General features: G+C 39.3%; 1 protein-coding gene across 2 annotated transcripts in view; it reads right to left on the minus strand.

The window, feature by feature from the left end:
• The window catches only part of Arhgap18 (Rho GTPase activating protein 18), a 131919-nt gene that overhangs the window by 98660 nt on the left and 13209 nt on the right, over nt 1-20050 (minus strand). Inside the window, exon 1 of one of the 2 annotated variants that reach the window (XM_042682916.1) lies at nt 7522-7547. The exons of the other annotated variant lie outside the window; for it this stretch is intronic. Coding sequence (XP_042538850.1) covers nt 7522-7532 — 11 coding nt within the window. The 5' untranslated portion in view covers nt 7533-7547. Of the gene's footprint in view, nt 1-7521; nt 7548-20050 lie in introns of those variants that run through there. 2 annotated transcript variants of the gene reach the window in all.

Here is a 20050-nt window from a genome sequence, read left to right on the forward strand (position 1 = left end):
AATACCTTGCAATACAACAGTCACATCACTGAATAAACATTTGTTGGGCATTCTAGTCTCTGCTTCATCCATGGCCAGCTACATAAAAGTTACTTAGACAAGTCATTTTTATATCCTTTGGCCTCTTTTGTTGTCATGAATAAAAGGAAGGAGAACAGAGATGGAGATGTGGCTCAGTTGGTAAAGTGCTGGTCAAGAAGCAAAAGTGTCAAGTACTGAGTTGGAGTCCAAGTCTAAAAATAACAAGAGCAGCCCTGTCCTATGATGGTAGCTCACATCTGTAATCCTAACTACTCGGGAGGCTGAGATTGGGAGAATGGCAATTTAAGGCTCAAAGGCCAAGGGCAGAAAAGTCCGATAGAAGCCATCTTCAAAATAACCAGCACAAATAAGAGCTGGAGGCATGGGCCAAGTGGTAAGCATATCAACTGTGAGCAAAAAAAGACAAGCAAGACAGTGAATCCCTGAACTCAAGACCATGTAGGGCATAAGAAAAAAATCATAAATGCTTATGCTTGTAATTAATTTTAACTAGTGTGCTGAAATCTAATTTTACTCAGCATATCAACTTTAAAAAACCCTGTCTCAGCTGACCACAGGTGGCTCATACCAGTAATCAGGAGGTTGAGATCTGAGGACCATGGTTTGAAACCAGCCCAGACTGGAAAATCTGTGAGACTCATCTCCAATTAACTGCCAAAAGTAGCCAGAAGTGGAACTATGGCTCAAGTCATAGAGTACTAGCCTTGAACAAAAAAGCTCAAAGACAGCACCCAGGCCCTGAGTTCAAGCCTAAGTACAGTCTCACACACAGACATATTGACACAGACACAGACACACACACACACACACACACACACACACACACACACACACACAATACTATGTCTCTGAAAGAAATAAGGCACTGCTTTAGAACATTAAAATTCTATCTCTTGGTTGGATTTGTGTGTGCCATTGGGCAAACTCCTAGATAACACCCTAAAATGAAATGTTGATGCTTCCAGAATATTCAATGTCAGACACACAATCACAGTGGAGCAACTATTTTTCAGAATTTTGTCACCACTGAGTACATTAAAAGGCTCACTGGCTCACTCCCCAAACATCTGTGCCAATCCTCTGGTCTTTCAGTGATGCCATTCCATTCACAAGTCACATCTTCATATCATCATCAGCTCTCCTAGTCCTTTCAGAGACATTTGCTCTAAACTTCAACATCCCCATCAGCAGGCAGCATTTAAGCATTTAAGCTTCAGAAAATCCTAGGATACCCAATCTGTGAGGTACCTTAACAGAGAGACAGGAGGGGGGGGGGGGGAGAGAGAACGCAAGTAGCATAAAAAATAAACAATAGCATGTGAAACGATCATCCATTTTCTAAAATACCAATGAGGCATCACATTTGCACCAAGGTAGAATTAAACCTATCACTGCAAGATGAAAGATGTCTATGTGACGACAAGTGTACTAATTCATACCAGGGGCACAGGACAACCTTCAAGCAGGCATTCCTTTAAATTGTGGCCCACTGAGCCCCAGGGGTCCTTGGGCTCGGGCCCTTTTGAATCTTTGAGCAATGTTTACACAACACATGAAATAAATTCCACCTTACATCTCTTGAGTATATATTTGAACCTAAATGCATTATTGATTACAGAGCTGCAGTTTCTCCATTGATCTTTTCTCTAAATGCAGTTATACAACAGTAACCTCAAGAAGAGCCTGGGCAGCTTTTCTTGCTCACATTGGTCAATGGAAGGCATCGCTCAGACATAAGACAAAGCGCAACAGAGGCTCTGCAAAATCCTGAAGCCACTGGTTCAGTTCATGCCATTACAAACAGTGATCCTTCGCTTGGTACCATCTCTTATCTGGGTTCAGAGGCTGCAGCAGTGAATATAAGACACAAATCCCTCCTCCTTCTGAAGTGGTTAAAACCAGATACATGGGAGCCGGGAACTGAGTCAGCTATGAAAAGCATCCAGAGTTAAACTAATGAAGCTTTTATATGGATTGTATAATAGATCACAATCTTCAATGTGGTCATGACAGTCCAGGAGCCATGGTTCTCAAACATGTTGGCAGAAGAACTGCGAGGAGCTTCACCAAAGTAAGCAAACAAACTGATATGTGTGACTCCTCAGGAGATGGGGAGTCATTTGTCTGGAATCTGGCCTGAATTTTGGGACTTTTAATTCCTCTAAATTGAAAACCTTGAATCTTGAGGTAGGATTGATATGTATTAAATAATCCACCGACAAACATTCCTTAGTGCTTGACTTTTTCACAAAAAATGTTGCACAACACTACCATCTTGTTCACTTGACTACATTAGACAGATAATGTCCTGAGTCCAAAATGCAGAAGGCTTTCACAATGATGAGAAATGTTTAAGAATTTATTATGGCTGGATCCTAGTGGCTCATGCCTGTCATCCTAGCTACTCAGGAGGCTGAGAACTGAGGATCTCAGTGCCGAGTCCTTGGGTTCAAGCCCTACAATGGGCACACAAAGAGTGAGAAAAAAGAATTCATTTCTGTTTACTAATATAGTTTTGTTTCTGCTTATTTAAGATATTTTTTATGTTGTGGTCCAGGGACTTGTTGAAATTATTTCGGGTATCAAAATAATGCAGAATATAGCAGACACAGGACACATTTCAGAAATACCTATGCCAAGTAGAAAGACACCCTTGAAAGTACATTTTCCTTAATATACATTTCATTTGTCCTAATTTGCCTCTTTCTCCTAAGAGAGATTTTTTTAAGTTCCAATTAATATTTATTACACAATCGGTCTATTCTAGTGCCATCTGTCATCTGAATAGTTATTATTCATAAGGGAAATTGTAGCTACTATTCATTATTTATATCTCACCAACTTGATTTCCCCCCCTGGCTAGAATATAAAATAAATATAAAAATAAAATAGTGAGAAAAAATTGCTGGAACAGCAGACTGAATCCCTTTACTAAGAAACCACGCAGACTCACACAGGCACTCATTGGCAAATATTTACTAAGAACCTACTGTGTGCCAACTAAGGTGGAGGCAATTATGAACAGCCCAAACAGGACTGCAAATTTACACAAATAAGTCTGCATGACACAACTAGGGGGCACTTGGAAAATTTAACCTGATAATCAAAATTAAATTAAACCTAGCTTGCCTTGGGTATACATAATATACAAGTAAATAAATCTTTCACAAAAATTAAATTTGATGGTAGAATCCTCCTGTTCAAGTTGCTTTTATTTCTTTCTTTTATTTATTATTTATTGCTTTCATGTAGATGCTGAAACAAATCATCACAAACTTGGTAGCTAAAATGAATGTGAATTATCCTCACAGTTTGAAAGCTAGAGGTCTAAAAATCAAGATCATTGGGCTGAAGCTCAGTGGTATATGGTGGTATATGCCTATAATTTTAGCACTTGAGAAGCTGAGACAGAGGGATCATAAATTCAAGGCCAAGCCAGGCACCAGTGGCTTATGCCTATAATCCTAGCTGTGATCTGAGGATCATGGTTCAAAGCCAACCCTAGCAGGAAAGTGCCTGAGAATCTTAACTCCCAAAAAGCCAGAAGCAGAGCTGCAGTTCAAGTTGTAGAGCCTTACCCTTGAGTATAAAAGCTCAGGGACAGTGCCTAAGATCTGAGTTCAAGCCCTAGGACTGGTACCAAAAAATAAAATAAAAATAAACTCAAGGTCATCCTGGGCTTCATAAACAAAACCACAGTAAGCTGAAATCCAGGTGTCAAAAGGACTGATAGATCCCAGAAGAGCTGTATCTTACTATTCTAGTCCTGGAACAATCCTTTTGTGACCACGTGGACTCCAGTCTTTGCCTGGGCCTTCAAGGCTTTCTCCTCTGTATGTGTCAGATCTCTCTCTACCTCCCATAAGGACACTTATAATTGCATTTAGGGCCCAGATGGATAAGCCCAGATAATCTTCCATCTTAAAATCCTTAACTTAATCATATCTGCAAAGAATCCCTTTTCCAAATAACTTACCAGTCACAGGTTCTGGGGATTAAAACTTTTTGTTAAGCCATTATCTAACCGCCACACTAACACAGAAAAATCTAAGAGTGAAAAAGGATCCTAAGAAAAGAAATCCCACTTTATTAAGCCAAAGTACTTATAGTCATGCCTCTTTTTTTGGAGAGTTTGCTGGCAAAAAAAAAAAATCAGGTGCCCAGGCTGGGTGCTGGTGGCTCACACCTGTAATCCTAGCTATTCAAGAGGTTGAGATCTGAAGATGGAAGGAAGCTCAAAGCCAGACTGGGCAGGAAAGTCCGGGAGACTCTTAACTTCAAGAAAGTCGGAAGTGGCTCAAGTGGTAAAGCACTTGCATTGAGCTGAAGAGATGGGGGAAAGTGTCCAGGCCCAGAGTTCAAGCCCCATGACCAACGAAACAAAACAGCAACAACAAAAAAAAAATGAGGTGCCCAAATACAAGGCTCTTCAACTCCTCTGTTACTTGACAGATTTATGGGGAGAATTTAATTAAATGAGACTTGGAAAGCACTATAAAAATTATCTGATCTTTATTTTACTCCCTTCCACTTCAGTCATTACATCAAATTTCCCCATGAAGCAGCCTCCATAACTTTCAATGACCCATTTAGGAACTGTGGCTTGCTATCTCACAGGATGAAGTGGCAGGGGAAAGAGTCCAATAACTGACCATAGCAGCCCAACCCACAGTCAGTTCTCAGCATCAGAGAACGTAGGCAAAACCATGGCCTGGACTGCTAGAATCCAGGTGCTAGATTCTCTTTAGCCTCTGGAAATAGAAGAGTGACACAGTATACATGTTGAGGAAATTCTACTTAGACTAATTGCCAAACTAAGTTTTTGGTTATACATGGTGAGAAATGTAAGGCCAAAATTCCAGGCCAAACCTGAGGAACCATCATGGCTTTTACACTTCGGGAATTAGGATGGTGGAGGCTCAGCTAAATCCCTTTCCAAACCATCTGATAGAACCGTGTAGGCCCTTATGACCCTGACCTGCCATCTTCTCATCACCTAGATAGAAAGAACCCTTAACCATTCTGGAATCTATAAAGCGAGTGACCCTTTTTTACCTTCTTACTCACAAGTAGCCCTTAATCCTATTAATACTTAGGGGTGTCCTCCAAAAACTTAAAACATCCAGATGGAGAAAATCTAATATAAATTAAGAATAATTACTTGCATATCTGTCCCATGTACTTTCTTCTCATTCCAGATTGCCACAAGTATATAAATTCAATCCTTAGCAGCTCAAGCAAAAATAAAAACAACCACCTCATACAGTACGATGCCAACGTAATTATATTTCCACCTCATCTGAGCTATTGACATTTTTTCCCACTTTAACAAACAAAATGGATAAAGCCATTCATTTCATTTTTGTATTGGCTTAAAATATACCAACATGAAGGCAAATGCAAAACAAAGAACAAAACAAAATCCACAGGACATTCATTAAAGGTGTCTGATGTAGGTAGGGCAAGCACCGTGAGGCAGTCCAAAAACATAAAACATTGAATTTCCCTGTGTTCCCCAAGAGCATGGTGAGCAAGCTCACAGGCTGGGGAGTCCATTATCTCCTCTTCCCCATTCACTGCCTTGCTTTCATGAAGCAGAAGGGCCAGGCAGCTACATAAAAAGTCTATTGTTCCCTCCCACTATAGCTCATCATGCAATACCCTTCCATCCCAGTGAAAAGCCTGTGTTCTCTTACCCAGTTCATTTTAGCTTATTAAATTGACAATTTAACAACTAGGCCAACACAACAGACCTTTCTGTAATTAGAAAGTCCTAGATTTTTTTAAAAAGGAAGGGTCACTGGAGATCCAGTGTAGCAAAATAGGTATTACATCAATCCCATCATACTTTGTGAACAAAAGATGCCCCACCCCCACACCCCCAGCCTCTACTGGGTTGAACAATGAGAGGATAACACTGATTTCTGTGGGCATGAGGCCATACCAGGGTTACAAAAGATATAATGCAACCCATGCCATTTCTATATGCCAAGCCAGAATCATGAGGTGACCACCAGAGTACATTTGCCTTATTTCCATATGGCCACAGACTAGCTTCTCTTTTGGTCAGATCCCAGAGCTGAAGATAAGGCCCAAGGAGAGTCACAGATTAAGAGCAAGAAAAACAACTGGGTGCTAAGGTCTATGGTAAGGTCTGTTGAGACAGGTGTTTCTAACTGTTGGGTTAGTTAGTAAAATAATTAATGTCTACTTAGCAAAATAAACTAAAATTCTAGAAATAAAAAAAAAAAAGATTATCCCAAAGTATTACAGAATCAGCAAACATTTACTGACTGCACAGAGCATGGGTAATATTAATTTAATGTTAAGATTCAGAAATAAAGAAAACAACCTGCTATTGGTTTCATGAGTTTATATTCTATAAGATATAGAATAACTGAAAACATGTGGCTGAGAAGAAACAAAAGACTGGGGGAAAACATTTTACTATGTCTATTTGAAAAAAATTAGATATATACTGTCTTTTTTTAATCAAAGAAAGCCTTATCCCTAAAAATGCATTGTTTTTACCCAAAGGACATAGCTTGATAACACTATCTTTTACTGACTGTTCAAATGGTGTCTCCTTCCGCTTCTCCTGCCATTTTTAGGCCATACTTTCAAATAGCCATTCTCAGACTCCAGAAAAAAAAAAAAAACCATTGTTTTTACTTTGTCATTGTCGATATTATTATTATTGTTGTTGTTGTTGTTATCATAATCATTATTTACCAGAGACAAACACTTTTAAATGTACAAGCCTTTTTTTAGAAATAAAAAAAAATTGAACAACTTGAATTAGCCTCATTTCATTAAAATCATACCAAAGAAAAGAATTTGTGCCAAATACAACAGCACTTGTCTCTTGTGATCCCGGCCCTAGGACCTGTTCAAGGCCAGTTTGGGTAATCTTGGGAAACTTTATCTCACCAAAGGGAAAAAAAAAGTAGTCAAATTCAGTCAAGGATAAGTAAACAATATGAAGTCCTTTATAGTTTGATTAGAAGTGTGGATTGTAGAGCAAGAATGACACCAAGTAAAAAGGAGAAGAGAAAAGCTGGGATGGGTCAATAGGTCAAGGAAGGTAGAGGTTAGAAATAGCAAGGTTTCCTTATTTCAGTTTCTGTAGAAGCAGCCCAATTTCCTTCTAACTGTGCTCACAAAGAGCCAAAGTGTGCCTTTGCCTTGTACAGAGTAGATGAAGTGAGTGAGAAAGCCATTAAGAATCATAAAGGGATACAGGAATGACAGGGAAGAATCGAGGAGGGGTTATCATGGGAGACTCTTGCTAAGAAAGGAATGCTGAGAAAACATGTGGGAGAAAATTACTTTTTTGTTGGTCTTGGTACTAGAGATTGAACCTAAGGCCTTATGCATGCGACGCACATGCTCTACCACGGAGCTATACCCCAGCCCCAGAAAATTACTTTTTAAAATGTGGATTGAAAAAAGAGAGGGAACAGAGGCCAGGAAACAGACCTTGACAGCATGCGAGGGCTGAAGTACAGATGAGGGTTGAGTTACAGCAGATGAAAAATCCACATCTGTGAAATGTGAGGGAGAGAGAAACAAACAAAGCAGGCCTGAGCTGGGACGTTAGTGATGACTCAGATGTCATGAGCAGAGAGCTGGCAGCAGGTCCGCCTGAGACAGAGAGGAAGTAGAAGAGGAAATGATGCAGGCGGTGGCTATGCAGCTCTATAAATGGTGACAACTCTGTGGTTTCCCCGGGGCGGAGGGGGGTGGGGGGCACGCATGGGTGCAAAAATTCTGTGTTCTGCATCTCCATTAAAACTTAACTGTGAGGACAGCAACCGTGGAGGTCTACAGACGGAGTATCTAGGAATGTGTGTGCATGAAAAAGAAAAAAACAAAAACAAAATAGTGCTGAGGGAAGGCAAAATTCAACAGCAGCTAATTCTTTGTGCTCATTTATTTTTCTGCATTTCCTTTCCTGAGAATACTGCCTTGTTGGTAGAATTTTTGACGTTTCAACGGTCATGGTGTCAGAATATTGTATGTTTGTTGACCAGTTTCTAGGACACAGATACTCACACACAGAACAAGTCTTCCAAGTTCAAGTATTACAGAGCTTCGAGCACACTGGGCGGACTCCAAGACACCACCAATGTAGATCCACTACTTGCAATCCATTCCAGTACTGGGGCTTGAATTTAGGGCCTCCCATTTGATAGGCCAGTGCTCTACTGCTGAGCCACACCTCTACTTGGTGGCTCTACTTGGTGTATCCTCAGAAAGTAGTTTGCATTGTCATGGTCTGTCACCTGGTGACTTGAATATATTTAATGTTCCACAGTTATACATGTGGACTGTAAGTCAGCTTAATTATATAGCCCAAGGAAATTCAGCCCAATAAAGTTATTTATACTAAACCCTGACACAATTACATGAAATCTTCTCGAAGATCTAAAAAAAATTTTTAATGCCCTCCAGAATTATGAAGGATATGAAGGCTATCAACACTGCAATTTTCTACTATTAAATACAACACTTCAAGTAGTGAAATTGAGTACTTTCAAATAAAGGGGGAGCAGGGAATGGTGGCACACACCTGTATTCCTAGCACTCAGGAGAATGAGACAGAAGGATTTCAAATTCAAGGCCAAGCCCAGGCAAAGCAGTGAGGCTCTGTTTCACAAATAAAAAATATATATATACAAAAGTAAACTGAGCATATCCAATATGCAAGCTCATTTAGGTATGGAACAGAATTCCACTTCTCTTAGATTCAGGCTGTGTACACTAGACACACTGTGGTATTCAAGAGATCTCATAGACTCTGGAACTTGACTACTCTGTTCTAACAGGTTACCTTTAGCAAATTTTTTAAAATATATGTATATAATTTTTCTTTTTTGTATTTTATTGTAAAAATACTGTACAGAGGGGTTACAGTTATATGTGTAAGGTAATGAGAACATTTCCTATCGAGCATTGTTACCTCCTCCTTTGTTTTTCCCCTACCATCCCTTCCCTCCCCACATCCCCAACTCCTCCCCACCCACCAAAGTTGTAAAATTCATTTTCAACAGTGTCTTGTACATCTCATTGTTACAATGGGTCAACCTATATCCTTATTTTCAGCATTTTTTTATTTCCCTTCCCCTCCCCAAATTAGAAAAATGTATATGCAAGATGCAGGGCACCAGAATCAAATATAGTGAAAACAGGGGTTATACCATGGGGGAAGAACATACAAAAGAAACAAAAAAATCACATAGTACATTATAAATATATTAAAAACAACAGCAAGAAAGATAAAACCACTTGAGTCTCTATCTTAGGTTTCACTTTGCTTAGCATCATCTTATATGGTCATATGTGCAAAGCTTTTGATCTTTTCTGCTTGTCCTAGACATATACTAGTTATACCTTTAGCAAATTTCTATGCCTTACTAACCCCAGCTGTGAAATAAAGATAAGTAGTTCTACCCACCCTCATAGTATCATGAAGTACATAAAAATCACAAAACAAATGCAGGATATTTCTAAAGCATATGATGGCACTGGTCAAACAGACCTGCTATATAAAGGCTAGTTGTTATTTGATAGTAATTTTTGAAAAGTGAAATGCTGAAGAAGCCTATTCTTTCTTAGGAATACTGCAATATCATTCCTTAGGAATAATGTGATATCATTCCTTAGGAATAGTGCAATAGCATTCCTTCTGATGGAAGCATAGAATTCTACTTGGAAAAAATTATTTTAAGCAAAGTAAGACAGACCCAAAAGAAACACAGGTCATAGTTTCCCTCATTTGTTTTAACTAGATTGTATTCATATATCTACAAGTAAACACACTGTATGGTCAAGGCAAAAAAAATTACACTTGGACATTATAAATAATACGGAACCCTATAAACATTCACACAGCGAGGAGGATATTCTTAGGAGAGGATCACAAAGGCTCAATGGCTATGAGCATATGATCATTTAAAATGATGTTTATTGAAATGAACACCAAGAAATGGAAATAAGTTTTTATTTTCTCTTTTTTGTCCCTGTTTTTTATTTCTACACCTTTTGTCTTGTATGTAAGTGTATCTGTTTTATGGAAGGTAAGGGGGAACACAGAAATGGAGGGACAAAGGGTGAACAATGCAGCAATGATACTCACTAGACACTATGTTGAAAATAAACTATATAACCTGTTGGGGTGGGGAGTCAGGAGGTAAAAGCTGGGAGAAAATGAGGGAAGAGGTGACACTGTTCAAAAAGAAATGTACTCATTACCTGACTTATGTAACTGTAACTCCTCTGTACATCACCTTTACAATAAAAAACTAGTAAATAATTACCTGTGTAAGGAATTATGAGCAAGCTGATAAATACTACCAACTGTGCCTAAACCACATTTTCTACTGAAATATACAATGATTAACAAAATAAAAAAATCTACCTAATGTAACCATTAACTTCATTAATCATAGAAGAGATAATTTGATAATTTTTCTATATTCAAAAACACAGGTTGTTTTTCTCCTCTTCTACTCCTTTAATTTTACCCTTTGACTTACATATAAAGATTAATGCAGTTATTACTAGGATTCTCCAAAGTTAACTTCATGCCAAGACTGAGCTGCCTAGCTGTTTTATCCTCCACTGTATCATATTCTTCCCCCTTACTCCTCCCCCAGAAAACTGAGGAAACTTCTCTATCCACATCCCAAGCTATTATCAACAAATCTGCAAAGCCAAAAGCAAACTAACTCCATGGCAGCAGAAATAGAATAGCTACATGGAAGAAATTTGATTCAATTTCTATTTTACAAAATCCTGTAATAACTAGATTTCCCACAATGCCATACAACCTCTATAAATCCAATTCTGAGGATGTCTGCAGGACATATCTCTGGATAAAGAAAGAATATCTCCCTCCCCCACCAAGAGTCACCCACTGTATGCTGAGTGCCATCAATACTCAAATGATATACTGACACAGGTACTAAATGCACCTGTCATGTCATCTTTCTCAGCCACATTCTCCTTTGTACTGTCCTCTGCATGATTGGCAAGGAATGTAAAAAAAAAAAACCCAGCCCCACCCCCAAGCTGGGCCAATGAGAGCAGTTTCTAGAAGAGCATAACACCAATAAGATATCAGACAAAAGGCTATCTATGTAGCTAAGCTAGAACTTACCCAGAATTCCCTTGTCTCTTCACAGATTGCTAGCTTCTTCTCAGAGGGCACTAGATACCCCAAAGCTCATCTTTCTACCTGGGATACTCAGAAAGTCAACCACTGAGATTTTCCAGAAAATAATGGGCTACAACCTTCCAGAATACTCTGATTTGCAAAGGCAGAAGTGTTTGTACAGAAGTCTAGTTCTCCCTGGACTTGCATGTCTTTAAGTAGTTAATGAAGTCACTCATCAGCTTTCACTAAAACATCATTCTTAACGAGAACACAGTTTAATTACTTTAAGACAACAATGAGCTGCAGATACTGAGCAGGTTTTTAGCTTACCAGCTAGGAATCAGCTTCTACATACTATACCCTCAGGACTTACAACTCTGGGTTCATAGGTCTCAGAAAAACTATAGATTGCCACTGTGTCCAACCTCCCAAGATACTTCAGATGTTAAATTTGGACATGCTAAAGTTCTCAGAGTCTACTGACAGCAAGTGGCTGTAACCTAACCCCCAGGAAATTCAATCTTTTCCCTCCTGCCTGAGGTTGTCAAGCCATAGCCCCTTTTCTTTCCTTGGGAACAAACTAGGACCAGCAATGATACCAAAGCTCAGGCTCAAAGCCTACCACCAAAGCAAGTCTGGTATAAAGATACTTCTTGCCTTCTCTTCTCAAAGCAAGAGAATAAAGTGGATAAACATCCTCGCTTTAGAAAGACAGGTTCCATTACAGAAAGTGAACTATAGCTCATCAGACAACCCTGTGTTGACCTTCTTCCTAGCTGCTTATCACCACATCTATCTCTGCATTTATCTCTTATTTAGAACTATGTCAACCTAAAGATTGTGGAGGAGACATCTGGGATAGCATAAGAACTTCAGTGAGGACCAACTGTGTTTTTAGTTATCTGCAATGGGCCTGTGGACTTTTGCATGGTTTATCTCTTTCAGTATTCACAACACTCTTGAGGCACAGAGAGAAGATGCTTTACTAAAGGACAGATAACATGGCAGCATGCGCCACATATGAGAAACCATTCCATAACACAGTCCATAAGTTCCTCTTTCGTGACAATGCAATTCCATTACAACAGTCCCAGTATAGCATGGATTCATTTATCCATGATAAAGTACCTGGGTATTCTGGTAAGTGAGCAAGTCACAAACCAACTCCAATGAAAAAAAAAAAAAAATCCCAGTTCTTGAGTCAAGCTCAAATTATTCATTACTTTTCTAGTATTAGGGCTTCAACTCAGGGCCTTGAGCTCTTGCTCAGCTTGCTCATGAATGGAACACTACCTTTTTGGTCATTAACTAGAGCTGGACACTTTTCTGTTCAGACTGGCTTCCAGTTGTAATCCTCTAGTTCTCAGTTTCCTGAGTAGCTAGCATGAGTTACCAGTCCCCCGCTTGAATTTTAAGGCTTACAATAAATTGGCCTCAACCTCCCCATTATTTCAAGTGTCCTGTCCTCTAGCCAAATTAGCACCCTACAGCATTAACCCTGCCCAAACTTCTCTCCCCTCAGAATGCACTTTATCTTCTTCACCCCAACTTCAATTCTATCACCAAGGAACACAAAATCTTCTTTGATCCTTGGATCTAAGACATAAAACCTAATCTCCATCATAGACTTGTATTAAATCTATTTCAATGACTAACTTGTTAGCCTGTAAACACATGTATGTAACAAAGGTCATCATCCCTGGTTATAAATTTTAATTTCCCTATAGGACTCTACCTCTATATAGAACAGTGGAACCACATGATAAGACACAAAGCAGCTACTTCATGAACCCCAAGCAAGGAGTTGCCACAGTACTGTTTTTGTTGCTGTTATTTTTCTAAACATGACTTATGAATTTTGGATGTGCCTCAAGTGGTTGAGAGCTAAGCTCAGGCCTTTAGCTCAATCTCCAGTAGTAAAATAAAAATAGTCTCATCATTGACAGATGCTAGACTAGTTGGTGAAAGAAAATTAAAGCTGCTACCAGTGGTAATTTCAACTCCTAGAAATTTGGTAGATAGAAAGTAAGGACATTGAACAAGGCACTGGTGTCTCATACCTGTAATCCTAGCTACTCAAGAGGCTGAGATCTGAGGATCATGGTTGGAAGCCACCTCAGGAAGAAAAGTCCATGAAACTTATCTCCAATTAACCATCAGAAAACCAGAAGTGGCTCCATAGGTGAAACTGATGGTGTGCTAGCCTTGAGCAAATGAGTTCAGGGGCAGCTCCCAGGCCCAGTTCAGGCCCCATGATCCCCTCCCAACACACACACACACACACACACACACACACACACAGAAAGAGCATTGCATCTAACTACTGTCTAATAGAAAAATATGTATTTTCTCTCTACTCTCGAGAATCTCAATTTCCATGGGGTTAAGAAGAGGTAGATTCCAAGTAATTATTTAGTATGCAAAGCTACATATGCCCTTACTCTTCTTTTTTGATATTTATTGAACTACCAGAAAACCAATGGAGTAAATCTTAAATTTTTAGAACAAGTGGGCATACCATTCATTAATAATCATCTTTGAATCCTTATCAAGAATTTATTTTAATTATTTGATTTTATTATAATTTTACTTAATTGTCCAAAAAGCTATCAATTCAACATGTCAATCCACCTTGACCAATGTTGCTCCTTAGCCTGACAGTTGAGAAACAATGTTTTCCCTCTCCAAGAAATACATGATTTTCCCATAATAGCGAGGTCCTTTCACAAGGAGCTTAGAGAACAACATCCCTAGAAAACAATTTTCCCTGTACCATCCCTATTTTCCACATCCTAGCGTTCCATTTCCATGTTGCATTTTAAAAGCACAAAGAAGTTTCCCCACTTAAGCCAACATGTTCCCTAATTGTGAAAGGAGGCTAGTTCATTCCTGTCTTAACTACATGAGTATAATGTCAATAACAAGTAGCCATAAAAAATGCTTTGGCTAAGTAGTCCACTTGTATTTCAACCATTTCAATATCAACATAAATACCTTACCCAAGTAATCATGTCTGCATATAAGGTGATTTGTATGGAAATTATAAAGACAAAATGCACCAATGACTTATTCAGAATACTAATATTTTCATATGCATGCAGTGCCTAATATGGTATAATCCATACCATAAAAAATAAATAACACCATAGCTAAACTAAATATATGCTCATCAGATACAGTCTTACAAATGAAGGCCCTTAAATACCTGATATTGCTCAAACAAGAGTGGTACATTTTTATCTTCAGCTCAAGGCATCTATCTCTATGTACAACATATAATTTTTCCAAATGTAATAGGGTTCACACTCTGAGTATAATAAAACATGACAACTCAGACAAGCTTCACTAAAGAAGCTTTTTCTTAAGGAAACACAGTTTCAATCATTTCTTCAAGATTATAATAATTTCAGTTGAAACCTGAAAAAGAGCTTTCTTCAAACCATTTTACATTACGTTCAATTTCAAATAATTAATATTTTCCTCATTAACTTTTCCCAAGATGTAATACAAGCAAAATATTCAATGATGTTATCACTTTGAAACTATTCATACAGAGGATACATATTGAAAATACAATATTATGAAGATATCCAGAATTTCACATTCCTTTTATCAAGAAGAAAACTATTTCATACTTCAGCTTCATAAGCTTTACAGCACATGTCACTTTTGAGAAGATTCACAAGGGACCAAATAGATTTCCTAGGTTTGTACAATAGTAGGAAATTGTCTTTAAATTTCTAAAATTGCAAGTTCACTTCAATGCTATCAACATTTATTGAATACAAATTACTTTCATGATATGTTTAAATTATACCTGTTGCATGCAATAATGTCCTGCACAACTATACTACATGTTAATCATTTACATGTTGGGCTAAATATAAGGTAATCCTTTGATGCTCTGAGAATATAATGTGTGGAGCACATGGGCAGCAAAGATGGCGCTGGGAGGGGGTTGAGTGGGCAGAGCCTAATTTACTGTAGAGCACATGGCCAGCCAAGATGGCTCTGGGAGGGGGTTGAGTGGGCAGAGCCCAATTGATCTTCTGATCAGTGCCTAACCAGCCCATGAAGGCTCAGGTGAATGATAGGGTGTGACCTTGACAGTGATTGGTTCCTCTTCCTCCCTTACCATACCACCCACCCTTGTTGTCTTTAAAAGGGGCTGCTCTCTGTTAATAAACGAGTTTTTCTACCTGCTGGATTTGGCTCCCCGCTGTGTCTGATTGTCTCCTGGGCTGAGGGAGGCTAGGGAACGGGCGAGCGCCACACTTACCTTTCCTCGGACCCCGTCCATCTTTTGTGGAACGGACGAAGACCCAACAACAATGCACATTATATTATTGCACAGAATCCTCACAACTTAAATGGTTGTTCAATCACAAACTTAGTCCATGAAAAATACTGCAGTTATTATGTACAAGGTGGAGGAAGTGAATGAAGTAGAAATAGTCTTCCATGAATGTATACTAACTCTTGTTGTTTGTTTGTTTGTTTGGGTCCAGTCGTGGGCCTGAACTCCAGGCCTGGGCACTGTCCCTCAGCTGTCCGGCTCAAGGCTAGCGCTCTACCACTTGAGCCACAGTGCCACTTCTGGCTTTTTTTTTTCTGCTTATGTGGTGCTGAGGGTCGAACCCAGGGCCTCATGCATGCAAGGCAAGCACTCTACCACTGAGCCACCTTCCCAGCCCTATACTAACTCTTACACTAAGCTCAGTTGACAATTTGACCTGGGCCCAGCTCTTATCAGCATACTGATTAACAGTGATTAGGAAATAGGAAGTAGAGGCAAGGAGACCTGAAGTATAGGGAATCTCACTATCCCCATAGATATATCCATCTTGACTTCAAAAGAATTCTGTTCACTGTAATAGCTTTCTAAGTAAGCTGGTTGTTCTTAATGAAATACAATCTTTCAACCATTTTTCACATCTGCAAATTCCAGGTAAAAACCTGAAAAGCAGCTCTCTTCATGCATTAAAACTGGCCAAATGTTCACCACACAAAATGTGATATCTTTAATTCCATCAAATAAAAAAAATAGAAGAATGTATGGCCAGATAGGGGCTTTGCAGTCTACTCACCCAGGAAGCGTAATGGAAAGGACACAGCTTGCCTCCTGATGGCAACAAACAAAAGGCTTTCAGCTGATAGGTCACCAACATAATGTCAGTTCTCTTCTACCCAGTTTTCAGGTCCCCAATAGGCTGCTGAGAGGTGGGTGACACAAAGTCCACTATGAACTGTATGTATTGCTCCCACACCAGTAGCCTTCACTTTTGGTTAGCTTGTGATAGATTCCCTTAACCTTACCTGTGCCTACTATGTTATCACCTCCGTCACTGAGAGCCTCAGTTGCCTTTCTAGTCATGGCCACCAGGGCCAGGCCTGGGATCTCCTCAGTGCTGAGGAGGCCTAGAACCTCTGCATAGTTGATGGAACCAGCTGCCTCTTCCTTCCGCCATGTTTTCTCCTTCTAAATCCCTGCCTATTGTTCTGTTCATGATGGTTTCCTTAGATTGAGACTGCTGAGATCACTGGGCCAAGATATGGGCTCAGTAGCCTGAGCATGTTTGTCAATTTTGTTTTGAAATGGTGAAATATATCGCTCTTCACAAACATTCGCTGCCCAGAAGCATGAAGCTTACCTGAACCAGACTCTGTTTCTCAGGATAATGCAATCAAGCCTGGGTTTCCCCAGTAACACCCACGTCTTCGTTGCCTTCACCCTCCTCTTCTCCCTGCACTGGGTCTATGTGCCCAACGTTAAAAACAAACCTCTTCATGCAAACCATTGGTCTTACGTATGGAGAAAATTATATAATGTCAAGGAGCATAAGGTGGCATATAATTTATCAAGACAAACTTAAAAGCAGGGAGACATGGCTTAGAGAACTTGTTTTCATGTAGGCAACAACAGATGATGTCCTAAGATAGCTGGAACAGTTTGAGTGGACACAAAACTCTATTTTGCTAAGGTTTGCTGACGACATTCATGTCATCCAGGGACATCTTGGCCAGCAAATCATCTATTTACTGACAGGTCTAGGTTTAGGACCAAGAATAAGGCAGTCCCCTTGTCTTTGACTTGCTGACAAATTTCAAATTACACTGTCTAAAAGTAGAGCTGTTTCTGGTTAATATTTATAAAGTACTAAAAGAATCTAAGTGCTCAGAATTGTCTAGAGCTAAAAGACCATCATGAGCACACAAACAGTAGCCTACAGCCCTGCCTTACCACACTCTTGGTTATTTAATCAAAAGTGCTTTTGAACACCAAACAGAGTATTTTATTTTGGGACTTTCTGGTCTAAGATAAGCCAGGACTCTAATGTCATTACCTTCACCCCTCCTGGAAGAACTTACATGACCACGTGAAAAGGAGTTGCTCATTAGCCACTGTGAGAATTCAATGGCTTCTCAACTAAAAAGAATGACCCATTCGATGTGAGTAGGAAATCCCATGCAACAGAAAGGATACTAAAGCTACCTGGATTGTGGACAAACACCCTGTGATAGAACCACAACTGACTTACTGTCCTATTTCAGTGGGCTGACCAACATCTGATTATTTAGTCTTTCCACAAAAATACAGCCATCAATGACAGGGATGATGGTGGTCTTGACTGTAGTATTTGAAAGTCTTGTTTTGTTACTGTGCCAAGCTGGTTGCAGGAGGTTTTCAATTCATATGAAGAGTTTCCAGATGGCAAGTGCTCACTGGTGGAGAAAGTAGGCCCCAAGCCAGGGCTGTCTCCTATGCTTCATCTACAGGAAGCCCAACTTCCCCCATCAGCTCCTGCAGTGCCTGCCACAGCTATGGCTCACCCAGAATACTAGAAGACCCAGATCACATCTGCCACAAATGTCCTCAGAGCACACAGTAGCTACTGCCTTTTACACATAAAGGCAGCCACCACATTTACTCAACTCTAACGACAAAAATGACCAAGGTTCAACTCAAGACTTGGTCTAAAAGCAAGTGGTATGGTCTAGGACCAGTTGGCCCATGTGTCTTCAAATGAAGGAAATAATTCCCTCCTATGAGGATTAAACAAATTCCATTTTAAAGTACCCTGGAACATAGTGAGTATTCAATAAATATTTGATTTGCTTTTCCTCTGTGATACAATTTGCCCCAGTTACATGAATAGCTGACCACAAAATGCCAGGAGACACCTCAAGGCTACAGAAAATTATTTATTAAATGGCAGGATTTTGTTAAACGACTTTTTCTGTGCAGTAAATAGCATCTTGGTGTCTGAGAGGAGCTGGACTCCCCAAAGGGCCTATTTTACTAGCAGTGAATGGCTTATGATCTGGATCAGAATAACCTTCTCTAAATACTAAAAGGAACAGAGTTTTTATTTTGAAAACAAGCACAAGCTAGTAGACATTCAAGCATTGTGTCGTCTAGAAGCTTGCTCTGTACATACTTCCACAAGCCACTTTCAATTTTTAAAAATTGGAAATTAAATTATTTCTGAGAATAACATAGTGGCATTATATTGCCCAGGTCCAAATACCAAATTTCAACCCTGTCATTTATTAGCAGGATGACCTCTGACAACTTCCATCACCTCTCTGCACTTCTGTTTTTTCTCCTATATAATGAGGCTAATACCACCTAACTGACAGGATTAGATGAATTAAGGCTACTAACTAAGGCTTATTACTAGCCAAGGCTAGAGTGATCCTCACCCAAAAACCAATGTTCTGCAAGAGAGCACCAAGATTGTCCAAGTCTTTTTGATGAAAAAGCCCAGAACACATCTACCGAAGCACAAACCAGTTTTGCAAAAAATACACAACAAAATGACATAATGATACTTCTATAACTATCACCATTAAATGGAAAACAACTTCAAACTATGCTGAAGAACCATTAGAAAGATTATCAGTTGTCCCTAGGCAGTGGCATGGTACCTACATCATCGTTGACACTGTATACTTTCAACATGTCCACATCATACTAAAAAAAAGTCACTGTCATCATCCCTCCCAAGTTTATATTGAAAATGTCATATTGAGTTTGGGAACTATACAGTATACTTTCTCTATAAAAAATATTAGATAACAAATGGGTTCCTGAAAGAACAGTGGGTTATGAAACTTGGAGCTTGGTTGTTGTTATTATTGCTATTGTTTTGTAGTTTGTTTGTGTTGCTGTTGTTGTTTTTGAGTCAGCTTCTTGCAAATAGCCTGTGCTGAGATTACAGTGTTTACAACTGTGCCTGCCTAGCTACCACCTAGGTGTTTAAAAGCATAAACAGGCACTGGTGACTATTAGTCCTCCTGAAATAGTGTAAGTAACTATTTCAATAAAAGTCTGGCCTTTGTCTTCAAGCTTCAGGGGACAGAAAAATGGATAATTAAAAAAAAAAAATCATCCGGGGCTGGGAAAGTGGCTCAGTGGTAGAGTGCTTGCCTTGCATGCATGAGGCCCTGGGTTTGATTCCTCAGCAACACATAAGCAAAGAAGAAAAAAGCCAGAAGTGGTGCTGTGACTCAAGTGGTAGAGCACTAGCCTTGAGCTGAAGAGCTGAGAGACAGTGCCCAGGCCCAGAGTTCAGGCCCCACGACCGGACCCAAAAAAAAAAAAAAAAATTATCTGTGTAAATGTTACTAAAATCTTAGGAATCAAGTCACTGACAGTGTATGAGCATTTCTGTAGATAAATAATTTAAATTTGTATATTTTATAAAAGGCAGTTTCAAGTTAAAGGTACAAAGAAATGTAAACATCCTAATACAAAAAAATGTAAACATATTCCCTTCTCAAAGTACTGTTTCAAAAAGAAGGTCCTTTTTTTTAGAGAAAAACTTTTTTTCCCTGCAGAGTTCAGAG

Source organism: Dipodomys spectabilis, unplaced genomic scaffold (assembly GCF_019054845.1).
Source record: "Dipodomys spectabilis isolate Male_0828 unplaced genomic scaffold, ASM1905484v1 ptg000001l, whole genome shotgun sequence".
NCBI lineage: Eukaryota > Metazoa > Chordata > Mammalia > Rodentia > Heteromyidae > Dipodomys > Dipodomys spectabilis.